An 18,610-nucleotide genomic window follows, 5' to 3' on the forward strand; every position below is an offset into this window, starting at 1 on the left:
GCAGGGAGAGGGGAGCTAGGGAGCCCAAGACTTGGTGGCTGTTAGAACAGGGTCTCCTTCATGGACAGTTTCTTCAAAACAGGTTATATTCTCTTTGGGTCCTCCTAATACGTCTAAAGGATCTTGCTGCCAGCTTGTCCATGCCACTAACATTTGAGTGTTTCCTCTGTGTCAGGGTTCGGGAATCAGAAATGACACAGCCCCTGCCTTGGAAAAGTTCAGTCAAGCAGGACAGAGAAATTAGTTGACAGATAAATTGCAAAACAGAGTAGTAAATATAATAGAGGCAAGGGCAAACTGCTAAAGAAGTAGAAAGCAGAGTACACGAAGTCTGTTGATGGAAACTGGAGAAAGCTTTGCCAAGGAGGTTCCTTTGTTGTTGGGTTGCGGAGGTTGAATAGGAGTTTGCCTTGACAAAGAAGAATGAGAAGGAGGGGAGGTAAAAATTAAGGGAAAGAGCATTCCAGGCCAAGGGGAAAGGACTAACAGCATGGAATCTTGAAATGTCCCTTGGCTCAGAAAAGTCTTTAAAATTCCACAGATGGTTCTGTTTCAAAATCATATTTAATTTGAAATTTACATCCGCAGGGAACAATAATGATCCTATCTCTAGATAATGGATAGATCTGTTTGTGTAAAATATGCATCTTCTTGTTTCTTGGTTCATGCTTACTTTTCAATGTGCTGTCACCTACTATCTCCTTGGAACATGGGTGTAAATATACAAGGCCTCACTCTTGGGGTTTGTGTCTGGGGCAGTGAGGGCTTATGCAGCATCTAGCTTCACTTTTCACATTCTCTTGTCCTCTGAGCGGGTTAAGGGAGAGGATAGAGGAAGTGAGCCTGGGCTTTGGAGGACTAGCACATTCTGCCACTTCCTAACTCTGTGACCTTTGACAAGTTACTGAATTTCTGAGTCTACGTTTTCTTGTCTGTAAAATGGAGTTGATAATAGTGGTTATTTCATTCATTTGCCGTGAAGATTAAGTGAGGATTGGAACATTGCAAATGCCCACTGAAAGTGACTTGGGATAATGAAGATAATGACAGTGACGGCAGTATTGATAAAGAAGAGGGGCCTGTATTCTAGAGATAGGGAAATGGTGTGGAAGAGGGACTCCCCTACTTAACATTAAATACAGACATCTGAAGAACTCTATGAACGCACGTGCGTGTGTGTATGGCTGTGTAGGTATGGTTACAGGCAAAAATATGCAGTTCATCCACAAATGAATCTGGATACTTATGTACACATTGATGACTGATTTGAAAAAGATACAATTTAATTTATCTACATAGAGGTTTATGATCACGTACATAAATATCTGTGTATTTGTCACTATACCTAATTCCTGGAAATAGACTGTTGAGAAGATACGTGTGTGTGTGTGTGTGTGTATGTGTGTGTATGAAATTAGTGAATTTACATGGCACAAGATGAAAACGATAATATAGTGAGTTTCTGTTGAGCAAAAAAGAGGGGAAAAAAGCCTTGTTCTCTCAGATGAGATATCACTCTTTTTTACAGCATGTATTTTGTAGGAATGTATGTACTGTTAAACCTGGTCCAAAACTTGGGGGAGTGAGGATTAAATACGGCACCACCGACTTACCCAAAAGAAGTACAAATGCCACCAACCAAAATGCATGTCCTAAAACAAGATCGAGAGGTCTGTTTTAGATGATTGCTATTTGACAGAGTGCCAAATGTCACAGAAACCTTATTCTACCGTTAAAAAAGTGACTTTGAGGCAGGGAGATAAATCGCTTCGATCACAGTTCTATAAAGTGTTTGAGAGCACTGCACTGAGCTCACAAGGTCCTGACTGTACGGACAGTGGGTGAGGGTTCTCACATGTTTGTAGCGTCTCTATGCTCTGAAGGTCCGTCTGGTGTCTCCACTTGGATGACAATAAACCCGTTATAAAAAAATCCCTAGCCTCAAAGACTGTTGCTGTACTGTGTATATCTAAAGCCCTTCAGGCGATGGCTTACTTTTGGGAGAAAAGTTTGCTCATTTCTGTTTGAACCTGGACCAGTCTGCACCAGCTCTAGCTCAGTCAGTCCCAACTCCTTGGCCCTAGATCTAATCTCTCCTCTGCACTTAGACCTTCACATGTGAGATCAAACCTTGCTTAGATCTGTCACTGATAGCAGGGTTCCAGTGAGGTAATGCTTTGAAAAGTAAAAGATAACTCACAATGTTAATGTGAGAAATACCAGTGGTCATAACAGTGGACTTGAAGCTGCCAGGACTCTGGTTTAACCTTGACCACGTAGAACTGTGGAATCTTGAACAACGACCTAACCTGTCTGCGTTTTGTTTTGTTTTGTTTTCGGAGGGTGGTGGAGAAGGTAGAAAGGTAGAAGACGGACCGTCTTGGTTGCTGCGCTGTGTTTCTGATGGGGCAGGAAGGCCACATCCCAGTGACACTGGACTCGTCGTAGCACATCATCACTGTTTGCATCATTCCTTTATTCCAGACCAGGAAACTGATGTATAAAATATAGATAGATTTTTGGCTAAAGGGAATAGGACAATATACCAATGAAAGGAAGTGATGTCCTTTTGCCTAGGTGGTTTTTATGACCTAGAATTTTATGGATTGGGAATTTCTGCTTTAGAATTTTCCAAGGGTCCTTCCTTGGTTCACTGGCCATACAGCTATGGGTATGGATTCTGCCTACACCTGGATACCCAGGGTATTCCAGGATTAAGCTTTCTGCGACTTAACTCTCTCACTCTTGGTCTTTTAGGTAGGTGTAGACAGGGGCTGCCTTCCAGAACAGTGCCTTGCTCTGAGCACCGTGTGCTCAGCCATGGAAAGTACGTGTGACTTCCTCCAGAGTATGGGCGTAAATCCAGCCGCAGATGCTCTCAAAATACCACAGAGTCCTTTTTTTTTTTTTTTTAAGATTTTATTTATTTATTTGAGAAAGAGAGCAAGCACGAGAGGGAGGAGGAGGGTCAGAGGGAGAAGCAGACTCCACGCTGAGCAGGGAGCCTGACGTGGGGCTCGATCCTGGGTCTCTGGGATCATGACCTGAACTGAAAGCAGATGTTTAACCGACTGCACCACCCAGGCGCCCCAATATCTCAGAGTCTTAAAACAGGAGGAAGACCCAGAGATTAGGTTCAGGCCTTCAGACAGTAACCACCCAGGGTAGCAGGTAAAGGGCTCTTCTGTGTGCTCCACAGCATTGCTCTTAAACGTGAGTGGTCATTAGATCACTCAGAACACTTAGTACCATCCAGATTATTAGGCTCCACTCTGGAGATCCAAATTCACCAGGTCTGGGAGAGTCCAAGAATTTGCATTTCTCACCATTTCATCAGTGCTAATGCTGCTGGTCCGCATTTTGAGAGCCAATATTCTATAGAGCTTCTTTCTTCCTTTGTAGCCCTCATCACCAGAAGATGAGGGTGAGCCTCCATTCTGTTGGTCAGTACATGTGATGGAGAACATCGTGGCTCTTCAGCAGTGAGTAAGGCCCAGGCCACATTGTAGTTCCTCGCCACAGCCGCTGATCCCATGCATGGGAGCAAGATAGACTGGTAACTTCCTACCCATTCCTGAGGTTGCATCTTCTTTCAAATTAGAAGGTCATCTAGCTCAGTGGCTTCCAAAAGGCAGTGAGAACCAGTGCTAGGCTTGCATAAGCAAACCCAAGGAACGTGTTAAAAATATAAATTCCTTGCCCCTGCCCTGGGATATTTTGAGTCAATGAATCTGGGATAAGGCCTAGAGACCTGTGTTTTTAACAATCTCCCCTGATGATTCAATCCACTTCAAAGTTGTCTATCTACAGGCCTTGAATATTTCTTTCATGGTCACACACAGCACATTCTAGTAATACACAGCTCTTTTGAGTATCTTTGCCCCCAAATCAGACTGTATCCTTAGAGAAGGGATTAGCAACCTTTTAGAAGGAGCATTCCACTGTTTTTTTTCTTTAGTTTTTCATCATCAGAGATGGCAATGGTGGTGGAATGGCCAGGGGTTCAGCCCCCCCCCCCCAAAGGCCCTTATGGACACTGGGTTCTTCAAAGAAGCACCATTCCTGGTATGTTTAGAAGTAACTGTGTGGGGGCGCCTGGGTGGCACAGCGGTTAAGCGTCTGCCTTCGGCTTAGGGCGTGATCCCGGCGTTATGGGATCGAGCCCCACATCGGGCTCCTCTGCTGGGAGCCTGCTTCTTCCTCTCCCGTTCCCCCTGCTGTGTTCCCTCTCGCTGGCTGTCTCTGTCTCTGTCAAATAAATAAATAAAATCTTTAAAAAAAAAAAAAAAAAGAAGTAACTGTGTGCACACAGGCAACCTGGCCCCGTCGGCACTATAATGAGTGCGATTGCCCCAGTTTGGGATCCTTAAAAAGAGGGGAGGGTCCTTGCATAAGCTCATGGATGAGTTCAGTCGTTCCCTCACCCTACATACAATCACTGGGTATCTGCTGCGGGTCAGACACAGAGGTGTGCTCTTAGGATAAAAAGAGAAGCAAGAAACAGTTCTTGCGCTCAGGAGTAAACACTTTCAAATCTTAACTTCAGATGCTCAGACGTATGCTATTATCTATCTCCTTGGGCACGTGCTTCTGTGCTGACACACACACACACACACACACACATACACACACACACACCCGCCTTCTTTGGCACAGAAACTCATTTGGCATAGGTGGCCAGGGATTGCCAACCATCTTACATGCACACAGTATTAAAACAAGAAGACAATGTCCACTTTAAGAGTTCCTAACTCTAGGGGTGCCTGGGTGGCACAGCGGTTAAGTGTCTGCCTTCGGCTCAGGGCGTGATCCCCGCGTTCTGGGATCGAGCCCCACATCAGGCTCCTCTGCTATGAGCCTGCTTCTTCCTCTCCCACTCCCCCTGCTTGTGTTCCCTCTCTTGCTGGCTGTCTCTATCTCTGTCAAATAAATAAATAAAATCTTAAAAAAAAAAAAAAAGAGTTCCTAACTCTAACATCATCTGCGCAATTTTATTTTAGTTTGCAGATCACACGGTTTCCTTTCAAACTTTTTCGTTATGCCGTTGTTCTGGAGTTGGTTCACAGTCCATTGGAGGAAAAAAATGGCATTTATTCTGTTATTTGGAGAGGAAAATTCCTCGCTTTAAGGAGGTATAGACACTAATATTCATTTAAAAATCTAATGTCTAGGGATGCCTGGGTGGCTTAGTCGGTTAAGCATCTGCCTTCAGCTCAGGTCATGATCCTGGAGTCCCGGGATCAAGTCCTGCATCGGCCTTCCTGCTCAGCGGGGAGTCTGCTTCTCCCTCTGCCCCTCACCAGCTCTCATGCTCTCTCTCACACTTTCTCTCTCTCTCTCTCTCTCAAATAAGTAAATAAAATTTAAAAAAGTAAAAAATCTAATGTCTAATATCTACTTATTATAAAAACGGGCACATTTTTCTTTACAATTATCTGTTACACTGAATCCAAATTCAAATATTTTCAACACTTACATAAAATGGACTGCTTTATGTTAAAATTCATGTAATGCTCGTGCCTTCTCCAGTTTAAGTCAGTCATCAAAGGACACTCCATCTAGCTATATATTTTTTTCTTGCGCTAAATAGTTTGAAGGTGTTACCAGCCCTCTTTGCTTTTAAGCAAGAGAAAATGCGCTGTGGAAATCCTGTCTCTCATTTTTAAGGTCATTGATTGGGTGAAAAAGGCAAATGCCTTCTTCTTCTTCTTCTTTTTTTATTTGGTTGAACTTCCTTTAATTAAGCAATTAACCTTTTAAAATAAGTGTATTCAAAAATCTATCAAAAAGAGCTAAATGAGATTTTAACAAAATCCTGACAATTTCAGCTTAAACATATACACAGAAACCATATGTGCTTCGGAAGAAATATATACACACAGGCATTGTTTACAGTGTGTGTTTTTATATTTGGAAGACATTGAAGGAAGAGCCATTCCATACATACATTATCTGCAGTGTACGTCCAGATAGCCCACATAGATTTTACATTAAGAGACAAAGATATCTTTATCCATGGTGGGTAGACAGACAGACTGACCGACTTCAAACTTGGACTTGCAGTGTAGATTTTTTTTTCTTCCTCATCTCCGGGTACTGCTTTTCAAAATTGCCTCAGGCTACTGAACAGCACCTCAGATCCCCAAGGCCCACTGCCTGGCTCCTAATAGCCACTCTCCATCTGTGTCACATGAACAGCTGATGAGATCGCTCCAGTGTCTGTATTTTGGAGAGCACTTCCACCCAGGTTAAAATGCCGGGGTTGCCAAGGAGCAGTCAGAAGCCATTAGTGTGGGTGAGAATTTGCCTTGCAGCAGTTCCTTGGCATAGTGGGAAGCGTGTACGCGTGTCCCTGCTCGAGCGTGTGTGTGTGTGTGTGTGTGTGTGTGTGTGTGTATGTGTATGTGTCTCCTTGTGCAAGAGACCCCTCGTACACTTGGGTGTATAGGGAGGGTAGACAGATGAGGACTAACCTCTGTAGATCCAGTACTCATAAGTCAAATGCCTTTTGTTTCCCTGGACTCTGATTAGTTCTTTGACTATTTGGGGTCCCTTTGACTCACTCTTTTTTTTTTTTTTTTATCATAACAGACGGCAAAGAAAAAGAGAACAGCAACTTTGGGGTCATGCTCTAGCGTTTGGGCAGATGGAAGGGAGCTGCTTTGCCTTGGGGCAGGGTGGTTGTAATGAAGTGGCCTGTCAGTCTGTAAATAGTGAGGGTCATCTCTTCCATGTGATGGAGGGTATCACATTGCAGTGAAAATGGAAATGTCAATAAAATTAATCTGCCGGCTCTTTGCTGTGGCTTTTCTGCTTCTCTGGTCAAAGAAGGTTGAGGGTTTTTTGGTGAGAAAGGAAAAGAGCAGGTATAGGGAAACCCACAGAGTAGACACAGAAGTTGGAAGGTGAGGGGCCCCGTGGGCAGGCCGTCTTGGGGTAGCCCAGTGCAAGAGGAAGGAGCGGGGCTGGGAACGAGCTGGTGGATCTGTAGCATTCCCAGCAAGCTGCGGAGTGTCTAGCTCAGGCTACATTGAGCACAGAGTTTATTGTTTTAGGCTTTCTTGGACAAGGTTTTTACTTAGCATGGGATTTATGGCATTTACTGCTAATGAATGTCTATTCTTAAATTACAAAAACCCCCATCTCAGCGCAATTCCCAGATGTCCTTCCAGGACCCCAGCTTCTTAAACACCAGCAGGGAGCATAAACTCTCCACTTCTCTGTTTTCCTCTTTCGTGTGGCTCCAGGCTAATGATGTGCAAGGAAAACACAGCCATCTATAAAGCCCCAGTGCTGTCCCCGTATTCTTCATTTATTTTGCATTTGATTATGCCACAAGTCGGATCTTGTTTCTTTCCTTTTTTTAAAGTTATTAGTTCAAATATTAATGTAGGGATGTGGCATATATTGCTGCTCTTGATTGATGCCTTCCCAAAAACAGGAAGACGTGCTCATATGAATTTTAAGAAAGTAGGGGTCCTGCAATGCCTTGCCAGAAGAGTTTTTCAGATACATAATTTAGATGCCCTCCAGGCAGGCTTTCAAGGCATTTTTGCTGGAGGGCAAGAAAAAATAACTATGACTGTTAAAAGTAAATGATTTTTGCTAATGCACAATTAATGCCAGAGAAAAGCACAGAAGAGGAAGATGTTGATAGAAACTTCTGATTAAGTGAGCACCCTACCTTCATGTATATCTTTTTTTTTTTTTTTAAATAATGATCATGATCAGTGGTGCAGAGAGCTAAAAGTTTTCACGTCATGCAAATGCTGAGTGCAGGGTCATCTGAGGAGTATGTGAATGTGCGTGCTTAGGAGGTGACAGTCCTAGGAGGGGCTGAGCAGGCAGTGTGTTATGTGCAATGAACAGTGACACAGTTACTGTCACCTATGCAGGCAGCCTAGAATATATAGACTACAGAACATTTAACTTGATTACCCTACAGTATGTGTTCACTATGGGCATGGGGTTGCATTTTCACCGAATGGGTTTTCTGATGGCGGTTTTCCCACATTGGATTCCATAATTGACAAAGAGCTACTGCACTGTGTCAAGCGCACAATTATAATTGAATTAATGATATGGGCGAGTGTGAGACACACAAAATTAACATTTGAAGAGGCCTGGTGTAATTTTGTCTTTTACATATTTGTGTCTCCAATTATACTTTAATGAAAGAGAATATACCTGCTTAATGGATTTCTTTCAACAAGCTTAGCTGAGCTCGTCATTAGCCGCACATTGTTGTTGGCACCCTTTCTGTGTTGTCTCTAATGTATTTTCATTTTTTTTCTACCAGGGGATGGTTTAGACAACAGTGTAGCTTCACCTGGCACAGGTGACGATGACGATCCGGACAAGGACAAAAAACGCCAGAAGAAGAGAGGCATTTTCCCCAAAGTAGCAACAAATATCATGAGAGCATGGCTCTTCCAGCACCTCACAGTAAGTCAAGATGAAAGAGGAAGTTTTGTTGTTTTGCCTGCTGCTAGCATAGTATACAGGTTGATACAGATTTGTTAAAAAATAAGGTGCCTATTTTCCCTTTCTTGCGATCTGATGACTAACGGAGCAGTGAAGGTTTTGCCAACTGTCACTACCCACAGAACACCCTCGGGAAAGGAGGACATTTTTGTTTTAATAGGCCAGGAATGGACCTTATTCAAAATGGTCTAGAGCCCTACACAGCATGTGTAAGTAAATTTGTTATTTATGGTAAAAAGTATGAGAGCGATTTCAGATAACGCCACCGCGACCAAGGGAAATGGCTGTAAGGAGCTCAGGAATCTGTAAGGCTGCTGATTGCGTCTTAGTGAAAGCCACCTCCTCCAGGAGGGGGAAAAGCAGCGCCTGGCCCCATGCATGTCCATCCGAGCTCATGGTATCAGCGCCTCTACCCTCCGGAGCCGCGTGCAAACATGGCCAGTGTTTCTGGGACAAACACAGAAGGGTTCTGGGTGCTATAGCGCCTTCATCTGTAAGGTGGAGAGTAAAGATTCTTTTTCAGCTCTTCAAGTCCATTTTCTTACAAGCTCACCCTGTTCACTTCTGGGAAAAGATCAACTCTGCAACATTTTTAAGTAACAGTGTATCTTTTACCCTCCTGTTTACATTTGGTTGGTGTATAACTTGACTCTAAGACTCTGGTGACCAAAAAAAAAATATATGTGTATAATAAATATATATATTATACATATGTGTATAATATATATATATTTATAAAATATTGTTACAGAGGAACCAGGCACTCATATTCTACTGTTCATTTGGAAATTCTGGGAAAACGGTAAAGGTGTCAGAGGCGGTTGCTTGCTATGATATTGTTTTCAGGCCATTCTCTTTAGGCTAATGCTTAAAAATAGAGTAGCCCACTGAAAGCTGAAGGTCTTCTTTGATTATCCAACTTGTGTGTTGCCATGCTGAATGACATTAGTTACAGTGTCATGGGTCCAGGACAAGGTTCCACTTTTATTTATGGTTGTGGCCGCCGCGCTGCTCTTGCAGCAGAGCTGCAAAGGGCAAGGGGTGGAGTGGTGGTGGGGAGGGCGGAGTGATAAATTCACATTCCTAAATCGGCCATTTTGATGTAAGGACATTAGTAGCAAACTAAGGTGTATCGATCTGGCCCATGGTGTCAGGATTAGCTGGGAGAACCAACGAGGCTGCCCGGGCAGTGGTTATTCTTGCCTTGCAGCTATGGCCATTTCAAAGGTCAGGGCCCTTCACTGACTCGGCTCAGAGGAATTAGACAGAACATGCGGTCTCTGGGCTGATTACTTAACCAAAGACAAAATAATGAGTCCTAAGCAAATACTGACTAATTGAAAGGGCTGTAAATCCATTACATATTGGTCAGGGATAATCAGGAGTATTTAATCACTTTTATCTATTCAGGAGCACTGAAGCTGCAACAGCAAAGCCCTGAACCTTGCCATGTGGCTATTATTCTCATCATTATCAAAATTACTTCACAGCTGTTCTTTGCTACATCACCTCAGCTGGAGATTTACTAACCTGTAAAATGTTTTTAATTTGGAAGTCGAGTGAGTGTGAGGGGAGGGGCTTCTCGGTTTTTTAAACGGAAGGTTTGTTTGGTTAGAGTAGCAAGTTAGAAAGGCAGGGTAGGGGCGCAGGGAGGCACGAGGCCTGCTCCCTGAGAGCTCACCTGTTCGGCTTCCTCCCTCTGTCTTCCTTCATGCTCAGCCCTTCTCGGCGGAAAAGAAAGATCTCAACGGTGGCTTTCCAGGCAAACATCTCCATGTATTTGCAATCCCTCAGTAATCAAAGTCAACATCCCAGAGTAGCCGAACCTGGGAGAATTCAGCTGCTCTGTTTACAAATGAGGAAACTGAGACCCAGGAAGGGAAGTGATTAACTCAAGGTCAAGCTGCGACCAGGACCCAGCCTTCCCTGTCCCCAGCACTGTGCTTTTTCCACCACATTATGATGACTTTGCAAAAACCGTTATCCCTCTACTGGTGGTGTACAAATCTCGCATGACCTCTGCCATCAATACGCTTGGCGTCAAAGGGGGGAAATAGGGAGAAGCCAAGGGCCGTTTTCTGTATTTGTTTTTAAAGCTTCCAGCTCCCCCAGTCTCTCTGAGTAGAGAAGGCTTTCTTTGCACCTTTCTCTTCAAGCCGACTCTGTCCTTCACCAGCCATATTCTGGGCCTTGAGCCTCCAGTGTTAGTGTCCGGCACCCTTGCTGGACCTCCCGCCGTGTCCTTTCGGTACCTTATCTCCCACGTCCCTGCCCTGGGCACTGTGGCCGCTGGTGAAAAATTGTGGGTGGCCAGTGGTTGCTCGGCATTCGTGGCTTTGCTATGCTGGGGGCTACAAACCGACCACAGTACCTTGTCCCCGCTCCGAAAGTGCATTCATCTGGTTAGAGGAACTCAAAACCTGGTGCAGAATTCTATGGCCGGCTGAAAATTTTCTCTAATGCCTGTCCTTGGAGTGGGGAGAGAAGAATCAAAGAGTCTCAGCCAGGCAGTCAGGAAACCGGCCTTCAGAGGTCAGCACGCCCCTGTACTGGCCGAACCTCAGTTAAGCGTATTAAGTTCTCTGGACCTTCCGTTGCCCCATTTGTGCCCCTGTGGGACACAATGCAGGTTCTCCACACTGCAGGCTCCTTTCCCGCACCCACAGAGCCGGGTTTGCCTCAGGAGCACGTAGCCAGAGTCCTGTTCTATCCCAGCCTCTGGTCATCCTTGCCTCCCTGTCCCCCTTTCTTTTTTACTCTCCGCTAAGTGCTTTATTTTTCTCCTCCCCATAACCTTCTTTCACAACATGCCCCTTTCATTACTTTCTCCCACTGGCTTTGTCTCCCAGTCTTTCCCTCTGCTCCCCTCCCTTGCCCTTTCTGCACCTCCCTTGTATCATAAGGAAATTCTCCCTGGCTGGCTTTCTCTTTGAAAAAAATGTTCCCTCTTTATCCAGATCTCACCCCAACTGCAGAGAAGAGGTTCAGTCACTTTGATGAGGATGGTCCTGTAAAACTTTTACTTTCCAGTCTTTAATGAGCTGAAAGATTTACTCAGCTATAATTCCGAGCTCAGAAACCAAGAATAGAGACCCCTAACTAGCGACATGTTAATTTAGACTTTTCTTACGTGCACTAACAGGCATGAGGAAGTCCTTGGAAATAGAGATGCCCACTATATTTTTCTGTCACTTAATTAATTTCAACTTTCAAAATGAAATGTTGGCTCTAGCTCACTGAAAATAGATGTAGTCTAAATTATTATTTCATGTAAATTTCTTCACAAGCACATGATTCAATGTGCATTCCTCCATTCTTAGTCTCTTTAACATTATTTCAAACTGATTTGTTCCCTTTTGTGCAGTATGACCTGTTCTTGTATTACAATAATCCCCGATGTACCCTTTTTTCTTTCTTTTTTTAAAAAGAAGCTAATTGAATTATCTCATTATTTTAATTTGTTAAGCAAATGTATTTTGCATCTCAGGATGTGTTCTTAAAGAAGGGGGTTGCTGAGGCTTTGCCCCCTGAATGGGCCATTGGCCCATTTTGACATTCATGCATTCATTAACTAGCAGAACATAAAAGAACTCTGGTTGTATTTTTTTTTTCAAACACCCAACCAGCATGGAGCAACTTTTTCCAATAAGCCACAGGGGTCTCTCTACATATGTTCTCAACTGCAAGCTATTGTCACCTATTCTGAATACCTCAAAAGGCCCAGAGAAAAAAGAAGCCCACCTCAACAAAGGCCAACTGTAGCAATTGTTAAGTCTTAGTCTCAATATGACAAAAATCATTAACCTTCAGTTTTCTTGGAAGAACAAGTTCCACTACAACTGTAACAGTTAAAACAATCTCAAATTCCTGTGCACCACCAACTTTAGGGAACAAGGTAATACCCTTGCAGCTGATTGATTATATTGAAGGAAATATTTAAACTAAATCCAAAGTGGCATTAAAAAAAAAAAAACACAACAAACTATTGGATGAATTGAGGAATTTCCGTATTCAGAGTCAAGCACTTTGAATTTAAATTTAATCTGAGGCTAGATAATTCATTTCTGGTTTCTAACTACGAATTTCCTAAGTGTCTTTTGAAAATCCCCTTTGAAAAACTCATAATAACTTTTAAAAAATAAACCCGTTTATATACATATATATGTTTCTAAATTATGTATATATTTAGAAATTCACGTCCTGGAAATATTCTATATATGATTACCCCCTCTTCTACTGGTTGATGGCTCTGCCTGTCTTCTCAGACTAAGAAATCTAGTGAAGATTGAAGAAAGAATCTGTTGGAAATGTATGTGCTTTTGCTGGAAAGTACCCAATGGCAAAAGAACTTAGGGAAATCCTAGGGAAGTATATTCCTTTTACTAACACATGGAGATTATGGTATCATAAAAGCCTGCTATTACAACTGTTTTTATTTGACTTCAAAGATAGTTAAAGAAAGAAACAGCAAGAAATAATACCGGGGCTAACGGTTTATTCATAACCGTGAAACACTCCTCCGCGCCAAGAAGCCCTTAGTGTGCTCAATTAGGCTCTCAGGCACCTCCACTTGCCACCTTCGAGAGTTTTCTAGTTGTGCTGCAAAGAATGTATTTGATCATGGAATGAAAACAGGAAGTGCTCATACACAAAGACACCCCTTGCTCATACCAGTCTCTAACTAAAGGTTTTCTTATTTGAAAACACGGGGCTAAAGCTTGCACTTAGGGGATGTGGGACTTCTTTCAAAGATATGTGTGCAGAATCAGAAGCAAATTTACTTTAAAGTGATGTCATTTCAGGCAGCCTTCTTGAAACTGCAGGTTCTAAAAACTGTGTGCCCTTTGTTCCTGGTGAAATGCTTTGTCCTCCTCTGGACCTCTGCTGATGGTGAGGGAGAGTGATGAAGCCTGCCGTTCACACGTTCAGTCATTTGGCTCCTTGTCTATTAGAGATTGTTTTATAGGATTTTGTAAGGGTCTCTGGTAAGAAACATGTGTTTTAAAGTTTATCATCCTGCAGAGACCATGTACCCAAGTTATGAGTAAATACAGCTCCATGTTCCCTCAGAGGAGCACATATCTCTTCTCCAGTCAGTTCATCGAGATCATATGACAGTCAGCTTAGTCATCTCAGATTTTTCTGCTGTACCCGCACAGAGGCACGCACATACACACGCGAGACAGACAGGCAGACACAGACTGTTTTGCCTTTGAACTAGTTTCTTCATCTTGTGTAGAGCTGGATGGCTTCTTTTCTTAAGTGAGGTGATGCGGTGTCAAAGTAAGAGCTCAGCGCCTGGCTCTCTGACTGGGGGAGGTTAGGTGAGTCCCACTTGAAGGGAAGCACGAAGTGTCCTTTTGTGGGGCTCTCCAGGCATAGGGTTCTACCAGCGTCGGGACTATCAGTTATTCATTATCAGGGGCAAAGCAAAACAAAACACAGGGCCTGGAACCTGCCACGTGGTAGAGTTTGGATCTTGAGCAGTTAGCCTCTCTAAGCCTCATCTTCCGTATCTGTAGAATAGGGATAATTCTAGAACTAACTTAGGAGGGTTGTTGCAGCGGTTGTGTGAGATAATGTAAAGCACTCAACACTATGCCTGGCTCTTAGAATAAGGACATAGTACAATTCTTATTTAATCTAGCTGAGTGGCCAGGGGGAGGCTTTGACCAGCGGAACTGGGCAGCCGAAAGTAACCACTTGCTTGCGCGGTCTGTGTGAGATGGGGAGATCAGGTTTTCCCAAACAGGTCCCAAATGCGCCTCAGTAGGAGAGAACGTCATCTAAATCGTGCCTTCTAGAGCCGTATAAACGTTTGATGGCTGCTCACTTATGCTAAACGATAGCATCCAAGGGTCCTGGTACCAATGGAAAGCCAGAGTATGCTGGTGAGCCTTCTGGGATAGGGTGGGAGGTGAAGAAGAAACCGGTTATGGAATAGTTCAGAATGCCTCAGCTGGGGCCTACTTTTGATAGAGAATGCTCCCTATCACTGTAAGATGTCCAGTATGTGAACATAATCTGCAGTCTCCAGCTTCCCCAGAGTGTTAAAGTCTAGGCTCCCTGACAGACAGCATGCTTTTTGGGTTTTTGTTTTTGTTTTTTTTAAAGGGGTCACTGAATGTGAAATTAGAAGACTGGGTTTGAGCTCTGTAATCTTGGGTAAGCTAGTCAACCTCTGAACCTATTTCCTTATTGAAAAATTAAAATAGTAAATATGTGCCCTACTTAGCTCGTTGGTTGCTATCTCGGATGATGTAACCAACGTGTGACTGGGATGTGGCGCATGAATGTTGAGTGTTTTGGTTTTTTGGTTGCGTGCTTGGGTTTCCAGCTGCCTAAGCTCTAGTAGTACCCCATGAGATCAGCAGGGGTGAGAGACGCCGCACTGCCAGCCTCGTTCATCTCTACCCCGGGTTCTCCACCTGTTCAGGCCACAGGGGTATCCATGGAGACTCTGATCATGCCTATCATGCGATCTCTTTCTAAGGGCCTTGAGTAGTTAACTGAGTCAGTATTCCATGGACGTTAGTTATTTCTACTTGAAAATTAGTGCCTTTATGATTCTGAGATTGATCTACTTAATACCAATTGCTATAGGCCAAATGAATACCAAATATAAAATGTTGGACTGACTTAGGACGTGAGAGATGGCCTCTCTCACATTCGGAGATCTAGATGAGCCCTGTTGGGCAGGGAAATCTGTATGTGAAAATGCATTTGCAGAACGCACAGCTGGAAAACACCAGCAGAGAGGACTTCCCGCAAACACGCAGCGCACTGCGGCTGCCCCTAGCTGTAGCCCTTGCGTTGTTTTTCTGCTTGCCAGGAGAAAACATCTGTGAATTATTTGAATGGAACCTCATACTGGAGATCGTCTGAATTGGTGTCATCTTTGTTTAATTTCAGGAAATGATGTCACAATGCATTAAATAACAATGCTGGGTGATTTATTTTCCCATGGACATGCTGTCCTAAGCATTCCTCTTCTCTGGCAATGTTTCCAATTAACTGTAAGCTTGAGTGTTCTTCCTATTTTGTAATGATTTTGAGGGGTGGGGGCGGGAGGTGGGGGTGGGAAAAGTGGTAATTTCAGAGGTTGCCGAGGTTCAGAGCTAATGGCACATCCATCATGTCCTTATTGGGACAGGGAGGGTACTGAACATCAGGGCTGTGATCACCAGTGTCGACCAACAACAGTGTTGGTTGGTTTTAAAGAATGTCTAAAAAAGAAAGCCTGAATGTCCTGATCCTAGCTGTCCAGAGAGCCACCAGATCATTTTAATAGCGACCCGCATACTGTACCTTCTGTCTTGATCAAAGTTTCTATGCACTCCCTTCTTCAGTAAAGAATAGAGGACATAAGTCAATTCTGTGTGCCATCTGTCGTCGTTTTTACAATTTCTCAAATTAAAGAGACAGGCCAAAAATTTACTGTTGTGTTGAATTCTAGAAGCTCTTCTAGAAGAAATAAAATTGTGGCCACATTTATGTTGTCTCCCTTGGAGGAGAGAAAAAAGTTGCATTGTTGCTGTGTCATAACCTTGTCCTTGGAGTCCCAATCTGGTGTTTGGGGTCGGAGTGTGAGGGGTTCAGCACGTAAAGGCTGATGTGTTGGGGACTCAGCACCCCTTGTCCACATTCTGAATGAGTTTGAGGTCAAGTCCCCAGTATAGTTGTGGTGGCAGTGGCCTTCCATGGGGGTGCCGAGGTGTGTGGTCTCCTCAGTACAAAAACATCTGGTCAAGAGATTTCAAAAGTATATCAAACAATCCCATTTAAAAAGAAGTTCAGCTGAGATAGATTAAGAAAATTAAGTCCCAGATTATGAGCGACTAGCTGACAGACACATTTTTAAAATGAGCGACTGGGTGAGAAGATTGAAGAATGAAATGCTTATTAAATTACCATCAAAAAGACACTAAAATAATTATTAGCTCAAAGTTTAACACCCAATTTCATAAAATATCACTCTAAGTATAATTGTTTAAAAATACGTTACAGAATTCAAAGAGATGGAGAATGGAGGACCCTTGAATAAAAGAAAATAGAAGGCATGTGCATATCTGAATATTCAGCTATTTAAAACCTCCAAGAATAGAGTGCCATTAAATGCTGTTTAGCGAAACCCGTGAATATTCATTCAGATCATAGAGAACGGTTCCATTTCTTCATTCCACAGGACCGCAGTGTGCGAGTGTGTTCTGTGGAGAGGTGGCATTATTGGCATATAAGGGCCAAGCAGACTGGGCTGTGGGAACACTCACTGTCCCTCAGCTTTTCTGCAGCAGGACAGGGTCATTAAAGTCATCTTCATGCTCAGAATTAATTCTGATATTAGAGACCATTGCTGCACAGATTTCAGGCGACTCCCGAAACTGCCTTGCCTTCTCTGTGCTGTGGTCTGTTTTTGCAGTTTGGAACAGATAAGGGAGTGTAAAGGTGATATCCTGCCCCACTGCTCCTGTTAAGAAGTAGTGACTTGGGGAGGAAGCATGAGGTTGGTTGAATGGAATTTGCCTTTAGCACATTAACATGCTGGGTACCACTTTCTAAATTGATTGGCAGCCGTTGTTTACAGTATGCAAAGTAATCACGGGCACCCTTTAAAGGTGTATTATCCTCTTAAAACATAATAGTAATGCCATTTTCATGCTTTTACATTTGCTATTCATATTTTGAACTGCCAAGTCCCAAATCTGCCAGAACTGATTTAAGTTGTTTTTATTCTAATAGTAGATAAGTTGTCAAGTCACAATATAATGGCAGATAATTTTTCTTAAACTATAGTTTTACTTCTTAGTTATAATAGATAACATGAATATTTGTTGACTCTGACTTGATTGTCCACAAAAAGAAAAATTACAACTCAAGAGATTATTGTTGTGAGGTTCTGAGATAAGAAGAAATGAAGAGAATATTCTTCTCCAGTTACTCTGAGCATTATAGAAAATTAACATGAGCCACTAATCAGCCGTCTCCCAGCCACCCTGCCGCTCAGTTTACTGACACCTGATTTGCCTAACATAGCCAGAGAGCAAGATCCGCCCTTCATCCACCAAAGCTGCTTGCTGCTCTTAATTTTAATACCTCAGTTTTCACATCATAATATGTATATATATATATACACACAGATACATAGATAGATTGATTGATATACTTGTGAATCATTCCCCTACATTCACAAATATTCCAGAATTAATTTTGACTTGGAAATAGCTGGGAACTCCAGAACTAATAATTTAGGTAAGGATAATCCCATGACCCCGGTCATATTCCAGTTGTAAAATGGCTTATTTCTTACCCTGGACACATGGTGTGACCCTGTCATAAGCCGACAATAAACAACCCAAGTACACTGGGGGTGGTGTTACACTAGTCTTTTAAAAAGAAAAAAAGCTTTTTATCAATAGAAGAGGTGAATGCTGGATTATTCCCTGTAGGTTTGGTGACATGTTGGAACTCTATAAAAGCAGCCTTATTTTTTTCCCCATGGTGAAAAGTTACAGGTTCCATTTCAGCGTTCCAAGATACCTGCAGGCAGCTCATGAGTTCTTAGACTTGTTTTAAACCTTGCCTCACAATGAATTAAAAAAAAAAAAAAACTGTTAAGAGGGCACGGGCAATATGAGATCGTTATTAGTGAATTATAGTCTCAGTTCAGTTTCTGCATTAGTTTCTGGCAAACCATAAGTTCTGACCTGTATGGCAAATCCCACCGACCACTTGATGGCACTTTGATGAAGACCCTCCTTACTGCTTAATCTTGAAGGTTTTATGTTTGCTAGTGAACGGCTTAAGAGATAATCAAGTATGACCAAGTTGAGAGGCATCAGTTTTTAATATGACCTCTGTATCCACCCTGGGCATCCTTTCAAAAACAGTTTGAAAGTATGTATGTACATATGTACGTATGTATGTATTTTTGCAGAGCAAGTTTAAAGAAAAGTGTGATTTGGTTCTCTTTGGTTCTTACATGCTTGTATTCTCTTGTCAGTGTCTATCCCAAATACTACCCCCACCCCTGCTTATTTAAAACATTTATGTGATTAGTTAAGTACACAGGAGGTGCTTAAATTCACCTGAATCTGTGGTGGTACTTGATTGGGGTAGACAGTGGAAA

At 42.9% G+C, this 18,610-nt stretch overlaps 1 protein-coding gene across 8 annotated transcripts in view; it reads left to right on the forward strand.

Moving 5' to 3' along the window:
• Positions 1-18,610, forward strand: part of MEIS2 (Meis homeobox 2) — a 203,493-nt gene that overhangs the window by 55,496 nt on the left and 129,387 nt on the right. For all 8 annotated transcript variants that reach the window (XM_002922967.4, XM_002922966.4, XM_011229582.3 and 5 more), the window contains one exon: positions 8,300-8,445. In XM_002922967.4, the coding sequence (XP_002923013.1) occupies positions 8,300-8,445 (146 nt within the window). The remainder of the gene's footprint in view (positions 1-8,299; positions 8,446-18,610) is intronic.

Source organism: Ailuropoda melanoleuca, chromosome 5 (assembly GCF_002007445.2).
Source record: "Ailuropoda melanoleuca isolate Jingjing chromosome 5, ASM200744v2, whole genome shotgun sequence".
Lineage (NCBI taxonomy): Eukaryota > Metazoa > Chordata > Mammalia > Carnivora > Ursidae > Ailuropoda > Ailuropoda melanoleuca.